Source organism: Bubalus bubalis, chromosome 4 (assembly GCF_019923935.1).
Source record: "Bubalus bubalis isolate 160015118507 breed Murrah chromosome 4, NDDB_SH_1, whole genome shotgun sequence".
Lineage (NCBI taxonomy): Eukaryota > Metazoa > Chordata > Mammalia > Artiodactyla > Bovidae > Bubalus > Bubalus bubalis.
In genome coordinates this window covers 122,320,719-122,334,626 of record NC_059160.1, presented here as the reverse complement: position 1 = coordinate 122,334,626, position 13,908 = coordinate 122,320,719, and the positions used below count along the sequence as shown (strand labels likewise).

Here is a 13,908-nt window from a genome sequence, read left to right as displayed (position 1 = left end):
GAAAGGAAGACAAAGACCCAGAAAAACTGGCCTATGTAAATGACTTAACCAACTCTTTATTGCGCTCCTTTCTCTCCAGGTGTGTATCTCTGTTTTGCTTCTGTCTTAACTAAACCAACTGTTTCTCTATGTTCTTTCCCACGTGTTGCTGTGCTATGTCTCTAATAATAAAGTTTGTACCTGCATTTACAGTTTCTGCCTCTATGGTAAATGCATTTTTCACTGGGGGCAAAGATCCAGGGAAAATTAGCTTCTAGCCTCTAGCCCTTGCTGGCCTGGTGGCTAGGATTCCTGGTTTTCGTTCAGGCTACCCAGGGTCAGTTCCTGGACAGGGAATTAGATCTCACTTCACGCCACCACTCACTGCTGCCTCACTGAGATCAAGTCAATTTTTATCACAATTTAATTTATATCAACTTTTTTTTTTTTTGTAACTTTTTGCAATTAATTTGTAACTTTTAGAAAAAGGACTTCTTAGGTATTAACATACTGGTATTTTCATAAGGAGGAAATACTTCTTCCCTAAAACTGGGTTAAGAAAATTTGCACTTAAGAAAATATGTTTTGATGTAGCAGAATTATTATTTCATCTTTACAAACCAGTATTTGTTAAATACTTAGCTGCTAATAACTATTCAGGATTCCCTGGTGGCTCAGCTGGTAAAGAATCCACCTACAATGCAGGAGACCTGGGTTTGATCCCTGGGTTGGAAAAATCCCCTGGAGAAGGGAACGGCTACCCACTCTAGTATTCTGGCCTGGAGAATTCCATGGACTGTATAGTCATGTGTTCACAGAGTTGGACATGACTGAGCGACTTTCACTATTCACTAATAACTGTTCAGCCTGAAATAAGAACTTTCAAAAATCTTTGGACACAGACGCTCTAACTTAATTCCCCTCTGGAGTAAATATTTTGCATGTGCTTTTAGGTTATATATACACAATAGGCACAGAACTCTTTTATTATGCATTTTATTTTCATATAAATTAACATCCTAGAAAAATTAAAGTAGAAACACTAAATACAGTATTGCACATAGCAATCTCTGTTAAACGCCCCACTGTATCATTGAAGTTCATATACACATGGAGGGACTGAAGGAGACAGGAAGACGGCAGAACAGCAACCCGAGAGCCACAACCGTGTCTGTGCACATCAACTACAGACTGAAAGGTGAGGACAGTGTTTTACATAAATAGCAACATAGTTACAATTCAGATTTTCTTTGTAAGTTGCTTCCATCATTGGTTTGCAATAGCAACAGATTCTCCCCTTTATTCATAGCCATACCCCAAGACATATCATTTTTAAAAAACTATTAATGTTAGACAAAGCCATCACAATGCTTCAGGAGTGACTTAAAGAAAACCCCAATCAAGTCACAATACTCAGGCAGGTGCGTTTAATGAACAAGTCCTAGGTAGATATCAATCCATCTAAAAGTTACTCTTTTTTTTTTTTTTTTTTTTGGCCAACAGTTAGTCATGTTTGGCAATTTTATGAGGATCATTTAAAAGCACTGTGTCATTTTCTTTGAGAAGGGCAATGGTAAAAGTTACAGAGAGGTAACTTTGGTTTAATTGACCTTTGCTGCAGACTGGCTTTATGTAGGTCCTAAAGGACATGGTTGATAAAGGCCCTCATTTAACTTAAAATTATGATTCCTGCCTATATTAAATGATGTATAGAAAGGGTTTTCCTTTTGATATATTTTTTCTATTCATTGTATGATGAGTAAAAAAAAAAATGATAATCTTCTTTCACAAATATATAGTTACAGAGACCAACCCAAGAGCTGGGAAAGCCTTATCTATGACATATATAAATGGTACCTCAATTTTAAAATAGAAAATTTATATGTAGATGTGAAAATGATACAAACAAGTCACATGTTAACCATAAATCTAAATGCAGTGACATGGAGTAAGAATGTCAGGAGAAAGAATGTTTCACTGTGACAGGGAATATTCTCACAACAGTAAGTTGGAGGTTACTGTTTTGCATGTTCAGAATTAATGCAGATACTGTCTCATACATACTGTTTTGGTCTATTGGCAAAATACCATAAACTTTTACAAAAAGAAAAGGTGTCACATTCTCCACTGGCCTACTGCTTTTGCATTTTTATATGAATACAGTGTAGAATTCAACAACCAGTAAACTGTCTGGAAAACATAAAGATTATGCAAGAGGCCAAGAAGAAATATGATCAAAATGATGAGTTTCCTTCCTGCCCTCAGGTCGGCTGAATTCTGTGGAAGCGGCTGCAGTGACTCATTTTTGTTCTGCTTTTCACTGGTCAGGTTTTCATGCTTATTTTTGCTTTCTGAAATAAATGCATCAGATAAGAGAAATAGTTAGAAGGCATAACTTTAAAGAATGTATGGAGTTTAGAATAGCATTTTCATTTGGATCAAATTCTTTGAGAAAAGGTTAAAGATCCACAAGCTCATAAATGAAAAAAAGATATAAGTAAAATCTATTTATCTCAGAATTGTCACTAATGTTTTTGAGGGAAAAAAGGGTTTAAAAATTTAGCTTCTAATTGATGTGAAGAAGTATCAGCTCACTTTTCTCATTTTCAGTCTTATGTACAAACACATAAATATGAAAATTCAACCTTCAACTCATTGTTAATGTGATTTAATTCTCTTCTATGACTCAGATGGTAAAGAATCTGCCCACAATGTGGGAGACCCGGGTTCAATCCCTGGGTCAGGAAGATCTCCTGGAGAATGGAATGGCGACCCATTCCAGTATTCTTGCCTTGGGAATTCCATGGGCAGAGGAGCTTGGCAGCCTATAGTCCATAAGGTCGCAAAGAGCCAGACACAACTGAGGGACTAACACACTTTCATCTCATTCTTAATGTGATTTAATTCTCTTCTATCCTTATAACAGCATAACTGTGGTTAGTAAATAACTATTCCTTCTCATTCTATACATGTACTGGAAGATTTACTTTCATCAAAAAGACAGAACATAAACCAAACCATAATATAATACTTGTTGTTCAATAAGATTTTGATACAGAGAAACGGAAGGGAAAATATCTTTTAAATGCAGATATAATTTCTAGCTTTTTCTAAATAAAGCTGTTTAATTGTGGCCCAATTTTGGTTATTTGACTATCTTCCATTTACACTATATTAGACTAATTCAAAATGCTATTTTAAGGTTTAACCCAACTTTTCATTTAAAATAGCATTTACTTACTCTGTAGTGCCAAGTGATAATCACTCAAACATTCAACAAAACATAAGACAGTATCACATGGACTCATCATGTCCATCAAAGCCTTCCCTTCCTGGTGCACAACCTGGTGTTTTATTCTGAAGGGAGAAACGAGCAGAGAGGGAGGAGCTTGGCTTGTTACGCTTGGCTGTGGGCTGACAGCTGCTGGTAGCCCCTGTGCAGCCTGAGCCCCTGGTCTGAGCAAAGAACAGTGCTGCACCTGCACTCCCTGTGTTAGGCCCCAGGTGCTCATGGGATTACAGCAGCTGTGCTGTGCCCCATGTATGATGAGGAGAGTGAGAGATGCCCCCCTCCACCAGCAGCCCCCCACATATATGCACCCCTCGGCGGACCCATCTTGATGGTTAGGCTTTGAAAGCTGAACACCGAGATTCTTTTAGCCTCTGGTACCTGATTACAGGCAGAAGGAAAAGGAGATTCTCTAAGCTCACTATTTGGTCAAACTTAAGAGGAAGATGATTAAAATGTTATTAGGTGGATTTGTATATTCTGAGAAAAGAGTGTTTAAAAGCCAGAGAAAACCACAAATCAAACAACAGAATAAATACTTACAATTCCAGAGTCATGTCTTGGTTTTATTTTATAGAGTGACTTTCCCTTTTTCTGCCTATACACCTCTTCAGCTTCTTTTACTCTGGGTGGGGAGAAAACACATGATATAAACAAAGACTTACAAAGATCACTACAGTCCATCTATAGTAGGTGAGCAAGTATCATGAAGGATTTGATTTATTAGAGAAAAATAATACCACATACAGAGCAATGTTACCTGATACTTGATTTAAAAACATAATACAGCTAGAGGTGAATTCATCCAGTGGCTCTTAACTTGGAATCAAAGAAGGTCGAATGGAATAGGACACAAGCACATTTATATTTTTAGGCATACTAAAGGAGTCTTACACACAGGAAAATAAAGAAATATCCCTCATATTCAGGTGAGGTGCTGAGATTGGCTCCATTACATAAAAGGGGATGGCACTACCGTATAAATCAGAAGCATTAGTGAAATAAGCAGCATCATATAAGAACTCATATGTTTATTTAAAAGGATCTCAGATTCAGTTTCCACATTATGTTTCCCCAGGCATGGAAATATATACAATGAATACTTGGGACCATTTTTTCTTTTTTAATTGAGCATTATCAAGCATGGGGACCAGTCATTTGAAACCAGAAAATAGAGACTGAGCAGTAATGTTTGAACACATCTAGGATTTCCTTTTAAACACATGCTCCAAGGAAAACAGTACTGAATACCAGAGGAACAGTTAAAAGAGGACATCACTGGAAGGGAGGTTGCACAGCAAGTCTGGCCCTGCTGTCTGATGCTGGGGTAGCATCTGCTCGCTTGGCCCCCTGTGTCCCTCAGGGAGGACAAGGGCTCAAGAACACAGAACAGTATCACCACTAGGACTGCCCAGAGCTGCTGCAAACATCCAAAAGGCTTCACTTTAAGAGTTCTTTAGAGGCTTCCCTGGTGATCCAGGGGCCGCTCCCAATGCAGGGGCCTGGGTTCCATCTCTGGGCAGTGAACTAGACCCCATACACTGCAAGTAAGAGTCTGCAGGCCGCAAGTAAGACCCCATGTGTGGCAACTAAGACCTAGTGCAGCTAAAAAATAAAAAGGCCTAAAAGTTCTTTATAAAATGTTATGCTTCTACTAAGCAAATAGTAAGAAATATGTGTGTTAGTTGCTCAGTTGTGTCTGACTCTTTGTGACTCCATGGACTACAGCCTTCCAAGTTCCTCTCTCCATGGAATTCTCTAGGCAAGAATACTGGAATAGGTTGCCATTCCCTTCTCCAGGGGATCTTCTCAACCCAGGGATTGAACCCAGGTCTCCTGCATTGCAGACAGATTCTTTACCGCCTGAGCCACCAGGGAAGCCCAAGAAATATGTAGACTGAAATTCTATTAATAAAAACAGGTGCCATTAGAAAGAAAATAACCTACTAGGTTAATTTATTTTCATTATTGTGATTCTCCTTGGGAATTAAAAATAGAGTACTTCTGAGAAACTGACAAAGCTGTGATTTATCTTAATAAAAGACTTCTTATGGAGATCTTGAAACCTGGTTCCTGAAAGAAATGAGTTATAAATATATTTCTTAAGCCTGATGGCAAAGCTTCTAATGACAGAATTCATCTCCTATGCAGCTGAATGAATCCCTGTTTTTAAACAACAGAATGAAACAATTCTTTGAGTGCAGCAGCTATGAGGTTACTGTTACAGCTCATAGTAGGCAGGATGGATCAAACTAATTCTTTTTGCTTTTTTTCCCTACAGTTAGTGAAAATCCAGTAAATCCTCTCTTAAATTTACTTAAAACTCTTTAAGGCATTTTGTAATATTAAAAAAATATATACTTCACAAGTACTTAGACCACCAAAGCATCTTAATTTTCTTACTATCTTATTTTCTAAGTATCACAGAAAGCCCAGTCTAATACAAACATTTTAAGTTTTACACAGAAAACAAGTGTGGCCATTCCTACAGCAGGAGAACTAGAGAGTGTGGTCAGGATGCCTGAGTCAGCGCAGGGCTGAGGGCCCTGAAACCCAGGCAAGAGTCACAGGTGTGCACAGATGCCAAGGATGTTGCCCCAGCTCAGGATTCAGGGCAGTTGTGCCCTGAGAGCTTTCAAAGAGAAATCTTAGTTTTCCATACTTCCCTTAGAAGTGGAAATGGGGCTGAGAGCAAGGACTCTGTATGGAATAACCTGGGAGTGCTGCAGGGGACCCTGTTGCCCTAGGACTCCCCACCGAGGCCAGAGCTTCCTCCACCCTACTGGTTCAGGCTCTGGATATGAACGTGACCGATGGGGCAAGTGGTTCCTGTGTCCCCAGACTCTTGGCTGCACACACGGCTGAGCTAGGAGCTGGGCCCTGGGCACCAGACAGCTGAGAGGATTCTCAAAGTCAGGTGCAGAGGAATTTTGGAAAAGCAGCTCCTGGGCCAGGTGGCTCTGTTCCAGGTTAGTCTCCCTGGGATGTGCTTGCTTGGAAGCAGGAGATGTGGGCACTTGTGGGCAGCTCTGCGAGCAGGCCTATCTATCCTAAGCCTCCTAGAAAATGCTGCTCCCAAGTGCCAGTTCTCTTTCAACAAAACTCTGACAATGACAAGACTTTCCCCCCACACTTTAGGCAGGAAAAAAGAGCATGTCCCTGGAGGTGAGCTGGCAGAAGTAAGAGGAAAAATACTGAGGGAAGCGGGGATGGAGAGGCCCCAGTCCCCTCCTGCTCAGGCCTTCCTCCAGGCACTGGGGATAGTCCACGAGCTCCAAGTGCGAGCCTGCTGATAACCCCCATCCCTTCTGCCTCTCCCCTCAGTCAATGATTCCTAAAATTTCTTAAACTGAGTAGGAAAGAGAAGTTCATTACATAACTAGATACTAAGTGAAAAGGCACAGTGGTGATAACATTTCAAATAACAAACAAAAATGATCTACAGGTCCAATTTGGAAAGAAGGGGATAGGACCTCCTTCACAAAGGGATTTCCTGATAGCTCAGTTGGTAAAGAATCCGCCTGCAATGCTGGAGAACCTGGTTTGATTCCTGGGTCGAGAAGATCCCCTGGAGAAGGGAAAGGCTACCCACTCCACTATTCTGGCCTGGAAAATTCCATGGACTAGTCCCTGGGTCTCAAGGAGTCTGACACGACTGAGTGACTTTCACTTCACTTCACAAATGGAGAAAGCAGCCTGGTGAGCAGGGAAGAAGCCAGGGCTTGGCACTTGAGTTTAACTTCCAGTGAGGATGGGGATGGGGGTCTGTGGATGGTGCGCAGAGATATAAGTCTTGCAAGATTTATGAAGATGATTTCTTTCTAATGTGGCTGTTGTGCCCTTGATTAAGTGAAAAGTGAAAGTGAAGTCACTCAGTCGTATTCGACTCTTTGCAACCCCATGGACTGTAGCCTATCAGGATTCTCTGTCCATGGGATTTTCCAGGGAAGAGTGCTGGAGTGGATTGCCATTTACCTTCTCCAGGGGATCGTCCCAACCCAGGAATTGAACCTGGGTCTCTCGCATTGCGGGCAGACACTTTATCGTTTGAGCCACCAGAGAGGGCACAATTAAGGGTATTCCTTAATCAAGACTTTACCTTGTTAGTCTCCCAACAGAAACAAAGGCCATAGATACACTGCTGTTGTCATTCAATTGAAAGGGAAGGGAGCCACTCCTCTAACACCGAGCAGTAATAATCCAGTCTAAGTGAGTGTCCCAGGAGCCCCGTTCGAGCATCAGGTCGGGAGCAGAGAAGAGTCTTCCAACCACGGGCTGAGAGCAGTGCTCTCCTCCCTCACCAGCTTAGCAGAGTCACCTGGACTGTTCGGTCTTAAAAATAATGCTAGCTTTCCTTCTTTCTAGTCTCTCCACTTTTTGTGATGCTGTTTTTTCAAAACCACTGGAAGTGATGAGAGAAGAGTTTTCATTATCACATGGTTTGTTTTTGTTCATATTATCTTTGTTTAGGCTGCTGACTAGAAGTTGCAGTTCTTAGAATTAGCCTACCAAAGATGTCATCTGAAAAAATTTTACTTCCTTTTATAGTTCTGTATTGGCAGCCTATTAATTTCAGTGAAAATATTTTAATCCGAAAGAGCGGGGAGGGGCTCTGGACGGAGGCTGGGTGGGGGCGGGGGTGCGGCTCCAGGAGTCAAGCAGGTATAGACGCCTAGTGGACTGAGTCCTGGCTCGGCCTGTCCTTCTTTATAACCGCGATGATCACACACCCATACACCCACAAACATCCTGAAAATACAGTAGAAACAATCAACCACAATATTTCTTATGACTACAGGTGAAAAGAACTTAAGTGTTGTCAGGGACATATTTCTGAATTTGAGTTGGATTTCTGAACTTTAACGCTGACAGTCTGACTCAGAGAGAAAAGCAACCATATCCGCGCGTCCAGGGGTGACGGATGACGCAGTTAGAACAGCTCACAGCGACTTCGATTCTTCTGACCAGACTTCACAGGAGCCCCAGAACTCTGTGGGACAGGTCTGTGGGACCTGCCTTGGGAGGCCGGGCTGGCGGAAGGCACCTCTGTGCAGCCCACACCACATGCGCCACTCAGCGCGCAGAGCGAAAGGGGAGTCTGCCACTTAGTCAACAAGACCCACTCAACTTTGGGGACTGTTCATAGTCTAGAGTCCAAGATTCCATGACAATTAGATATATATGTTTTGTGCTTATGCTCTAAAAGCTGCAAATATATTCCTCTCACGAGTATAAGGCCAATAAGCAGAGATGATGTACATCAGCGTTTTCTGAAACTGTTATTGTGGAGAAGAGGTGAGTCCAAAGAGATGGATCATTTCTTCATAAGAAAAAACATTCAAGTTATCAAGTTAATCCCCTAGATTCAGGATCTATTTGATAACTGTCTAATGTCCTATAAATGTAGGACATTATATGGATGCGGAGAAGGCAATGGCACCCCACTCCAGTACTCTTGCCTGGAAAATCCCATGGATGGAGGAGCCTGGTGGGCTGCAGTCCATGGGGTCGTGAAGAGTCGGACACGACTGAGCGACTACACTTTCACTTTTCACTTGCATGCATTGGAGAAGGAAATGGCAACCCACTCCAGTGTTCTTGCCTGGAGAATCCCAGGGACGGGGAAGCCCGGTGGGCTGCCGTCTATGGGGTCGCGCAGAGTCGGACACGACTGAAGCAACTTAGCAGCAGTAGCAGCATATGGATGAGCTACCGCAGGAAGAAACAGCTGTTTCTTAGGTTTGGAAAAGCTGTAGGTAAGGAAAGATGGGTCCAGAGGACAAGGCTGTGCACTTACTTCAAGGCAAAGGAAACAAAAATATCACACACACACACACATCTCAGAATAACCTCCTGAGGTACATATTGTTGTTACCCAACTTTAACCATGAAGAAATTGAAACTTAAAACGGTCAAATTACTCACTTGTGGTCAGAGTGAGTGGCAGATCCAGCCAGACACAGACAACACCTCCTTAGCCCAAGCTGTAAGCCTTGCTCTGTATGGCCTCCTCACAAGGCAAATGCACAGGACGATGAAAAACACGGCCACCAAAATCTTCCTCTAGTTATTAACATGAACATAGTTATTTACACTTATGCATTTATATTTACCATATATTTACATTCATTATAGTAATTTATATTTATTATTTGCTTTTATTTCTGTTTATTTAGAAGTATTTGATTCTGAAAGGCTGAATCTCCTAGAACTCTGAATATATAAAATGTGACAGGTTAATATAAGTTTTGACAAAAGAAAGTACCCAGAAAAACGGGTGCATGTGCTTTACCAGATCCTGGAGATTTCAGGTTCAATCTCTGGGTCTCCCACATTGCAGGCAGATTCTTTACTGTCTGAGCCACTAGGGAAGCCTGATCCTGGAGAGGGGTAGTCTAACCAGACAAATTCTGAACCCTATTCTAGGAAACATATTAATGGAAACACAATGGGCTACAGTGTTTATTTTTGAAAAAGGAAAGCATATAAGATCATCCAGAGAAAACAAAACTATAACCACATTTTCTTGATTCTAATATATGGGAAGAATTCTTGATGTGGCTGTCTACATAAGGGATGTGAACTGTAGTTAGTAAAAAGGCAAAAATACAGAAGACAGAAACTTTTCTATTAGGCTTTTTGTTTGTTTACACAAATCTTCACTATAAACAGACTAATTTTAAGCTTTAACTCAGTGAAGGCATTTGTGAGGAGAGGCAAGTCAGCACACACTTGGAGTGTGTAGTGCCCTTGCTTTTTGGTGATGTAACCTGACAGAGGGCTACAACTCTGAGAAACCTACAAGGACAGTGAGCACATATTTCCCCTGTTATCTCAGATCATAGTGGTCTTACCCAAATGGCAGCCAGTAGGTGCTCAGAGTCTCTGACAAGTGTTGAAAACGCTGACATTCTGTGTTGCTGAACATGGGAGATGCATCTATTTTAGAGACTAGATGATTAAACAATAAGGTTCACACTCTATTGTGTAAATAAGACCCTGAATTATATTCTGTCAAACCAGATCATCTTCTCCTGTTCTTTCATAAGAAATTTACTGTGGTCTCAGAAAGTTCAGAAATCTGGAAGATGCCATTTAGAGCTTTTAAAAATGCTTGGATGATACATTTTAAACATTCACTGAAAATAGGAATATTTGTATTCATAAATATGTTGGTACTTTAAAGCCCTGATAACATAGTTTTCATGGTTAATTTAAAATCTCTTGGGACTTCCCTGGTGATCCAGTGGTTAAGAATCTGCCTGTCAACGCAGGGGACATGGGTTGGATCCTTGGTTTGGGACGATACCACATGCCAATGAGCCAACTAAGCCCGTGCAGCACAACTACTGAACCCACAGGCTCTTGGGCCTGCGAGCTACAGCTGCTGAAGCCTGCACACCCTGGAGCCTGTGCTCTGCAACGAGAAGCCACTGCAATGAGAAGCCCGGGTACCACGGAAGAGTTGCCCCTGCTCACTACAACTAGAGAAAGACTGAGCACAGTAACCAAGACCCAGGCCAGCCAGGAAACAACAACAACAACAAAACCCTCTCATAAAAAAAAAAAAAAAAAAAAAAAAAAAAAAGAGCTTGCTTTTCTCATGGCTTTTGTAGTGTCGTTGTTCAGTCGCTCAATCATGCCCTACTCTTTGTGACCCCGTGGACTACAGCACTCCAGGCTTCCCTGTTCTTTGCCATCTCCCAGAGTTTGCTCCAAATTCAGGTCCATTGAGTCAGGGATGCCATCCAGCCATCTCATCCTCTGTCATCTCCTTCTCCTGCCTTCAATCTTCCCCACCATCAGGGTCTTTTCCAATGAGTTGGCTCTTCACATCAGGTGGCCAAAGTACTGGAGCTTCAGCTTCAACATAAGTCCTTCCAGTGAATATTCTGGGTTGATTTCCTTTAGGATTGACTGCTTTGATCTCCTTGTGTCCAAGGAACTCTCAAGAGTCTTCTCCAGCACCATAGTTTGAAAGCATTAATTCTTTCATGCTCAGCCTTCTTTATGGTCCAACTCTCACATCCATACATGACTACTGAAAAAACCATAGCTTTGACTATACGGACTTTTGTTGGCAAAGTGATATCTCTGCTTTTTAATACACTGCCTAGGTTTGTCATAGCTTTTCTTCCAATGAGCAAGCATCTTTTAATTTCATGGCTGCAGTCACCATCTGCATTGATTTTGGAGCCCAAGAAAATTGGAATTCTCCAGGCAAGAATACTGGACTGAGTAGCTACTCCCTTCTCCAGGTGATCTTCCCGACCCAGGGATGGAACCCAGGTCTCCTGCATTGTATGAAGAGTCTTCTGAGCCACCAGGGAAGTCCCCAAGGACTATTAGACATAGACATAGACTATAGACAGAGAGTTTATCATGTTTCCTCCTGTGACACTCAAAAGAGATTACAACAGGGCTATTTATACCACAATGGTTTGGAATTATGTGCGAGAAAGATGTGGGCAATACAAGGCAGGAGCACATCTAGGAAACATACATATTAAGGGAGAACAAAACCACAGTTTTTTCCTCTACTGGATTATTCCTTTCAGGCTAAAAATATGCTGTTGATTCCTCCATTAAAAAAAAAAAAATCCTTCACTCCTTCCCTCTCCAGCAAGACCTTCTTTCTCTGCTGACCTCCGAGTGTAATAGCTCCTCCAGAAAGCCACCCATCATCCTCTTCTTCTGCACCCATCTAACCAGGCGTCTGTCATTGACTACCTAATGGTGCCTGCCTTTGTGAAGACACTGATTCCTCCTGCTCCCGCAAGCACCACAGCATGTCATATGGTTCTGGTTTACGCCCTTCTGCTGGAAGCCTCTTCCACATGGTCCACCAGGCTCCACGATCTGGCCCATCACCCCTCTGTGTAGTCATCTTCCACCTCTTTCCTCCTGCTCACTCTGTTCAGGATGCTCACTGCATCTGCCTCCCTCAGGCTTTGCAGTTGCCACTCTCCCTGGCTGGAATGTTCTATCTCCATAGCCCCTGCTTTATTCCTTCACTTCCTTCAAGTCCCTGTTTACCCATCACTTCTCACAGGATACTGTCTGACAGGCCCACATATACTGCCGTACCTCCTTCAACTCTCTCTTCCCTTTCCCCTGAGTCCCCAAAGGATAGGGCAGGCCTCTCTCCTCACTGAGCATTAACACAGGACACCTTCATTCCCCTCTGAGCCTTAGTTTTCATGCTGTCAAGTGTAACCTCTGGACAACACGATGGCTCATGCTGGGAGAGTGCCACCTGCCCTTTGAGTAAATGCAGAGTGTCCAGGGCTTGGTGGGGGAGTGGGGGAGAAAGCTGGTGGATTATCCGGAAAATGTCAGCATTGCTCAGTAAGATAAAATGGCAGATGAAACTGATTAAAGTTTTCAAACTTAGAAAGATACTCAAAGTATCGGGGATCCTGGGTGTTTTAATTACTGATTTTAATAAACAAACAAAACACCCAGAAGCAAAATAAATCAAAATAGAATGAAATAAAATAAAATGTCACCTAATACAACATTCAGAAAGAGCAAGCATGAGTTGGTGCAGTCACCATGGAGAACAGTATGGAGATTCCTCAGAAAAACAGAGGTACCAGAAGATCCAGCAATCCCACTCCTGGGCATAGATTCAGAGAAAACTGTAATTCAAAAAGATACATGCACCCCAATGTGCACCCAAACAGCAGCACTACTTACAACAGTCAAGACATGGAAACAACCTAAATGCCCACAGACAGATGAATGGGGAAAGAAGATGTGGTACATATATATTCAATACAAGGGAGTTTTACCATTCTCTAGGTCCATCTAGGAACATGCATGGGTGAATCCAGGGATGGGTGAATCCATACTAAGTGAAGTAAGTCAGATGGAGAAAGACAAATATCATATGATATCACTTATATGTGGAATCTAAAATAAGACTCAAATGAACTTATATATGAAACAGAAATAGAGTTACACAGAGAACAGACTTGTGGTTGCCAAGGAGGGGGCTGGAGGAGAGATGAAGTGGGAGGTTGGGACTAGCAGATGCAAACTATTATATATAGAATGGAAAAACAACAAGGTCCTAGTGTATAGCACAGAGAACTGTATAGCACTGAGAATATATATCTCAGGATATATATTCAATATCCTGAGATAAATCATAATGGATATATGTATGACTGAATTACTTTGCTGTACAGCAGAAATCAGTACATTATAAATCAGCTGTACTTCAATTAAAAATTAAAAAAGAGGAAGCAGAAAAAAAATCCAAATTTGAGTTGGATATGGAATTATAATATGCAGATAAGAAATATTATGCAGGATAATAACTTTGATGATGGTGATGACAACCATGGTGCTGATGATCTGAAGGTCCTTTTCAGGAGGAACAAATTATAAACAAGAGCTTTCCACAGAAACTAAGGGGAGCCTAGACTGGAGGACACTTATTTGCCACGATGGCTGTTCATGTGGACGGCTGAATAGACTAGCAATGCCCTTGTCCAAGGCCGTGCTGCGCTCCCACGGCCAGTTCCACAGCACCAGGATGGCCCGTCCTCACTGAGGGCCCGCTGGCTAGGAAGCACCATGTACAAGGTCTGTTCTTGCCTCAGGAAACGTCTGCTTTCTTCACAAGGGCTCAG

The 13,908-nt window shown here is 42.0% G+C and overlaps 1 protein-coding gene across 1 annotated transcript in view; it reads right to left on the bottom strand.

Annotated features, from left to right (window-relative positions):
* Positions 1–2,303: 2,303 nt before the first annotated feature.
* LOC112584653 (formin-2-like) overlaps positions 2,304–13,908 on the bottom strand; it is a 77,010-nt gene continuing 65,405 nt past the window's right edge. The window contains 2 exon segments of the mRNA XM_025284488.3: positions 2,304–2,330; positions 3,812–3,893. Of these exon segments, the coding sequence (XP_025140273.3) occupies positions 2,304–2,330; positions 3,812–3,893 (109 nt within the window).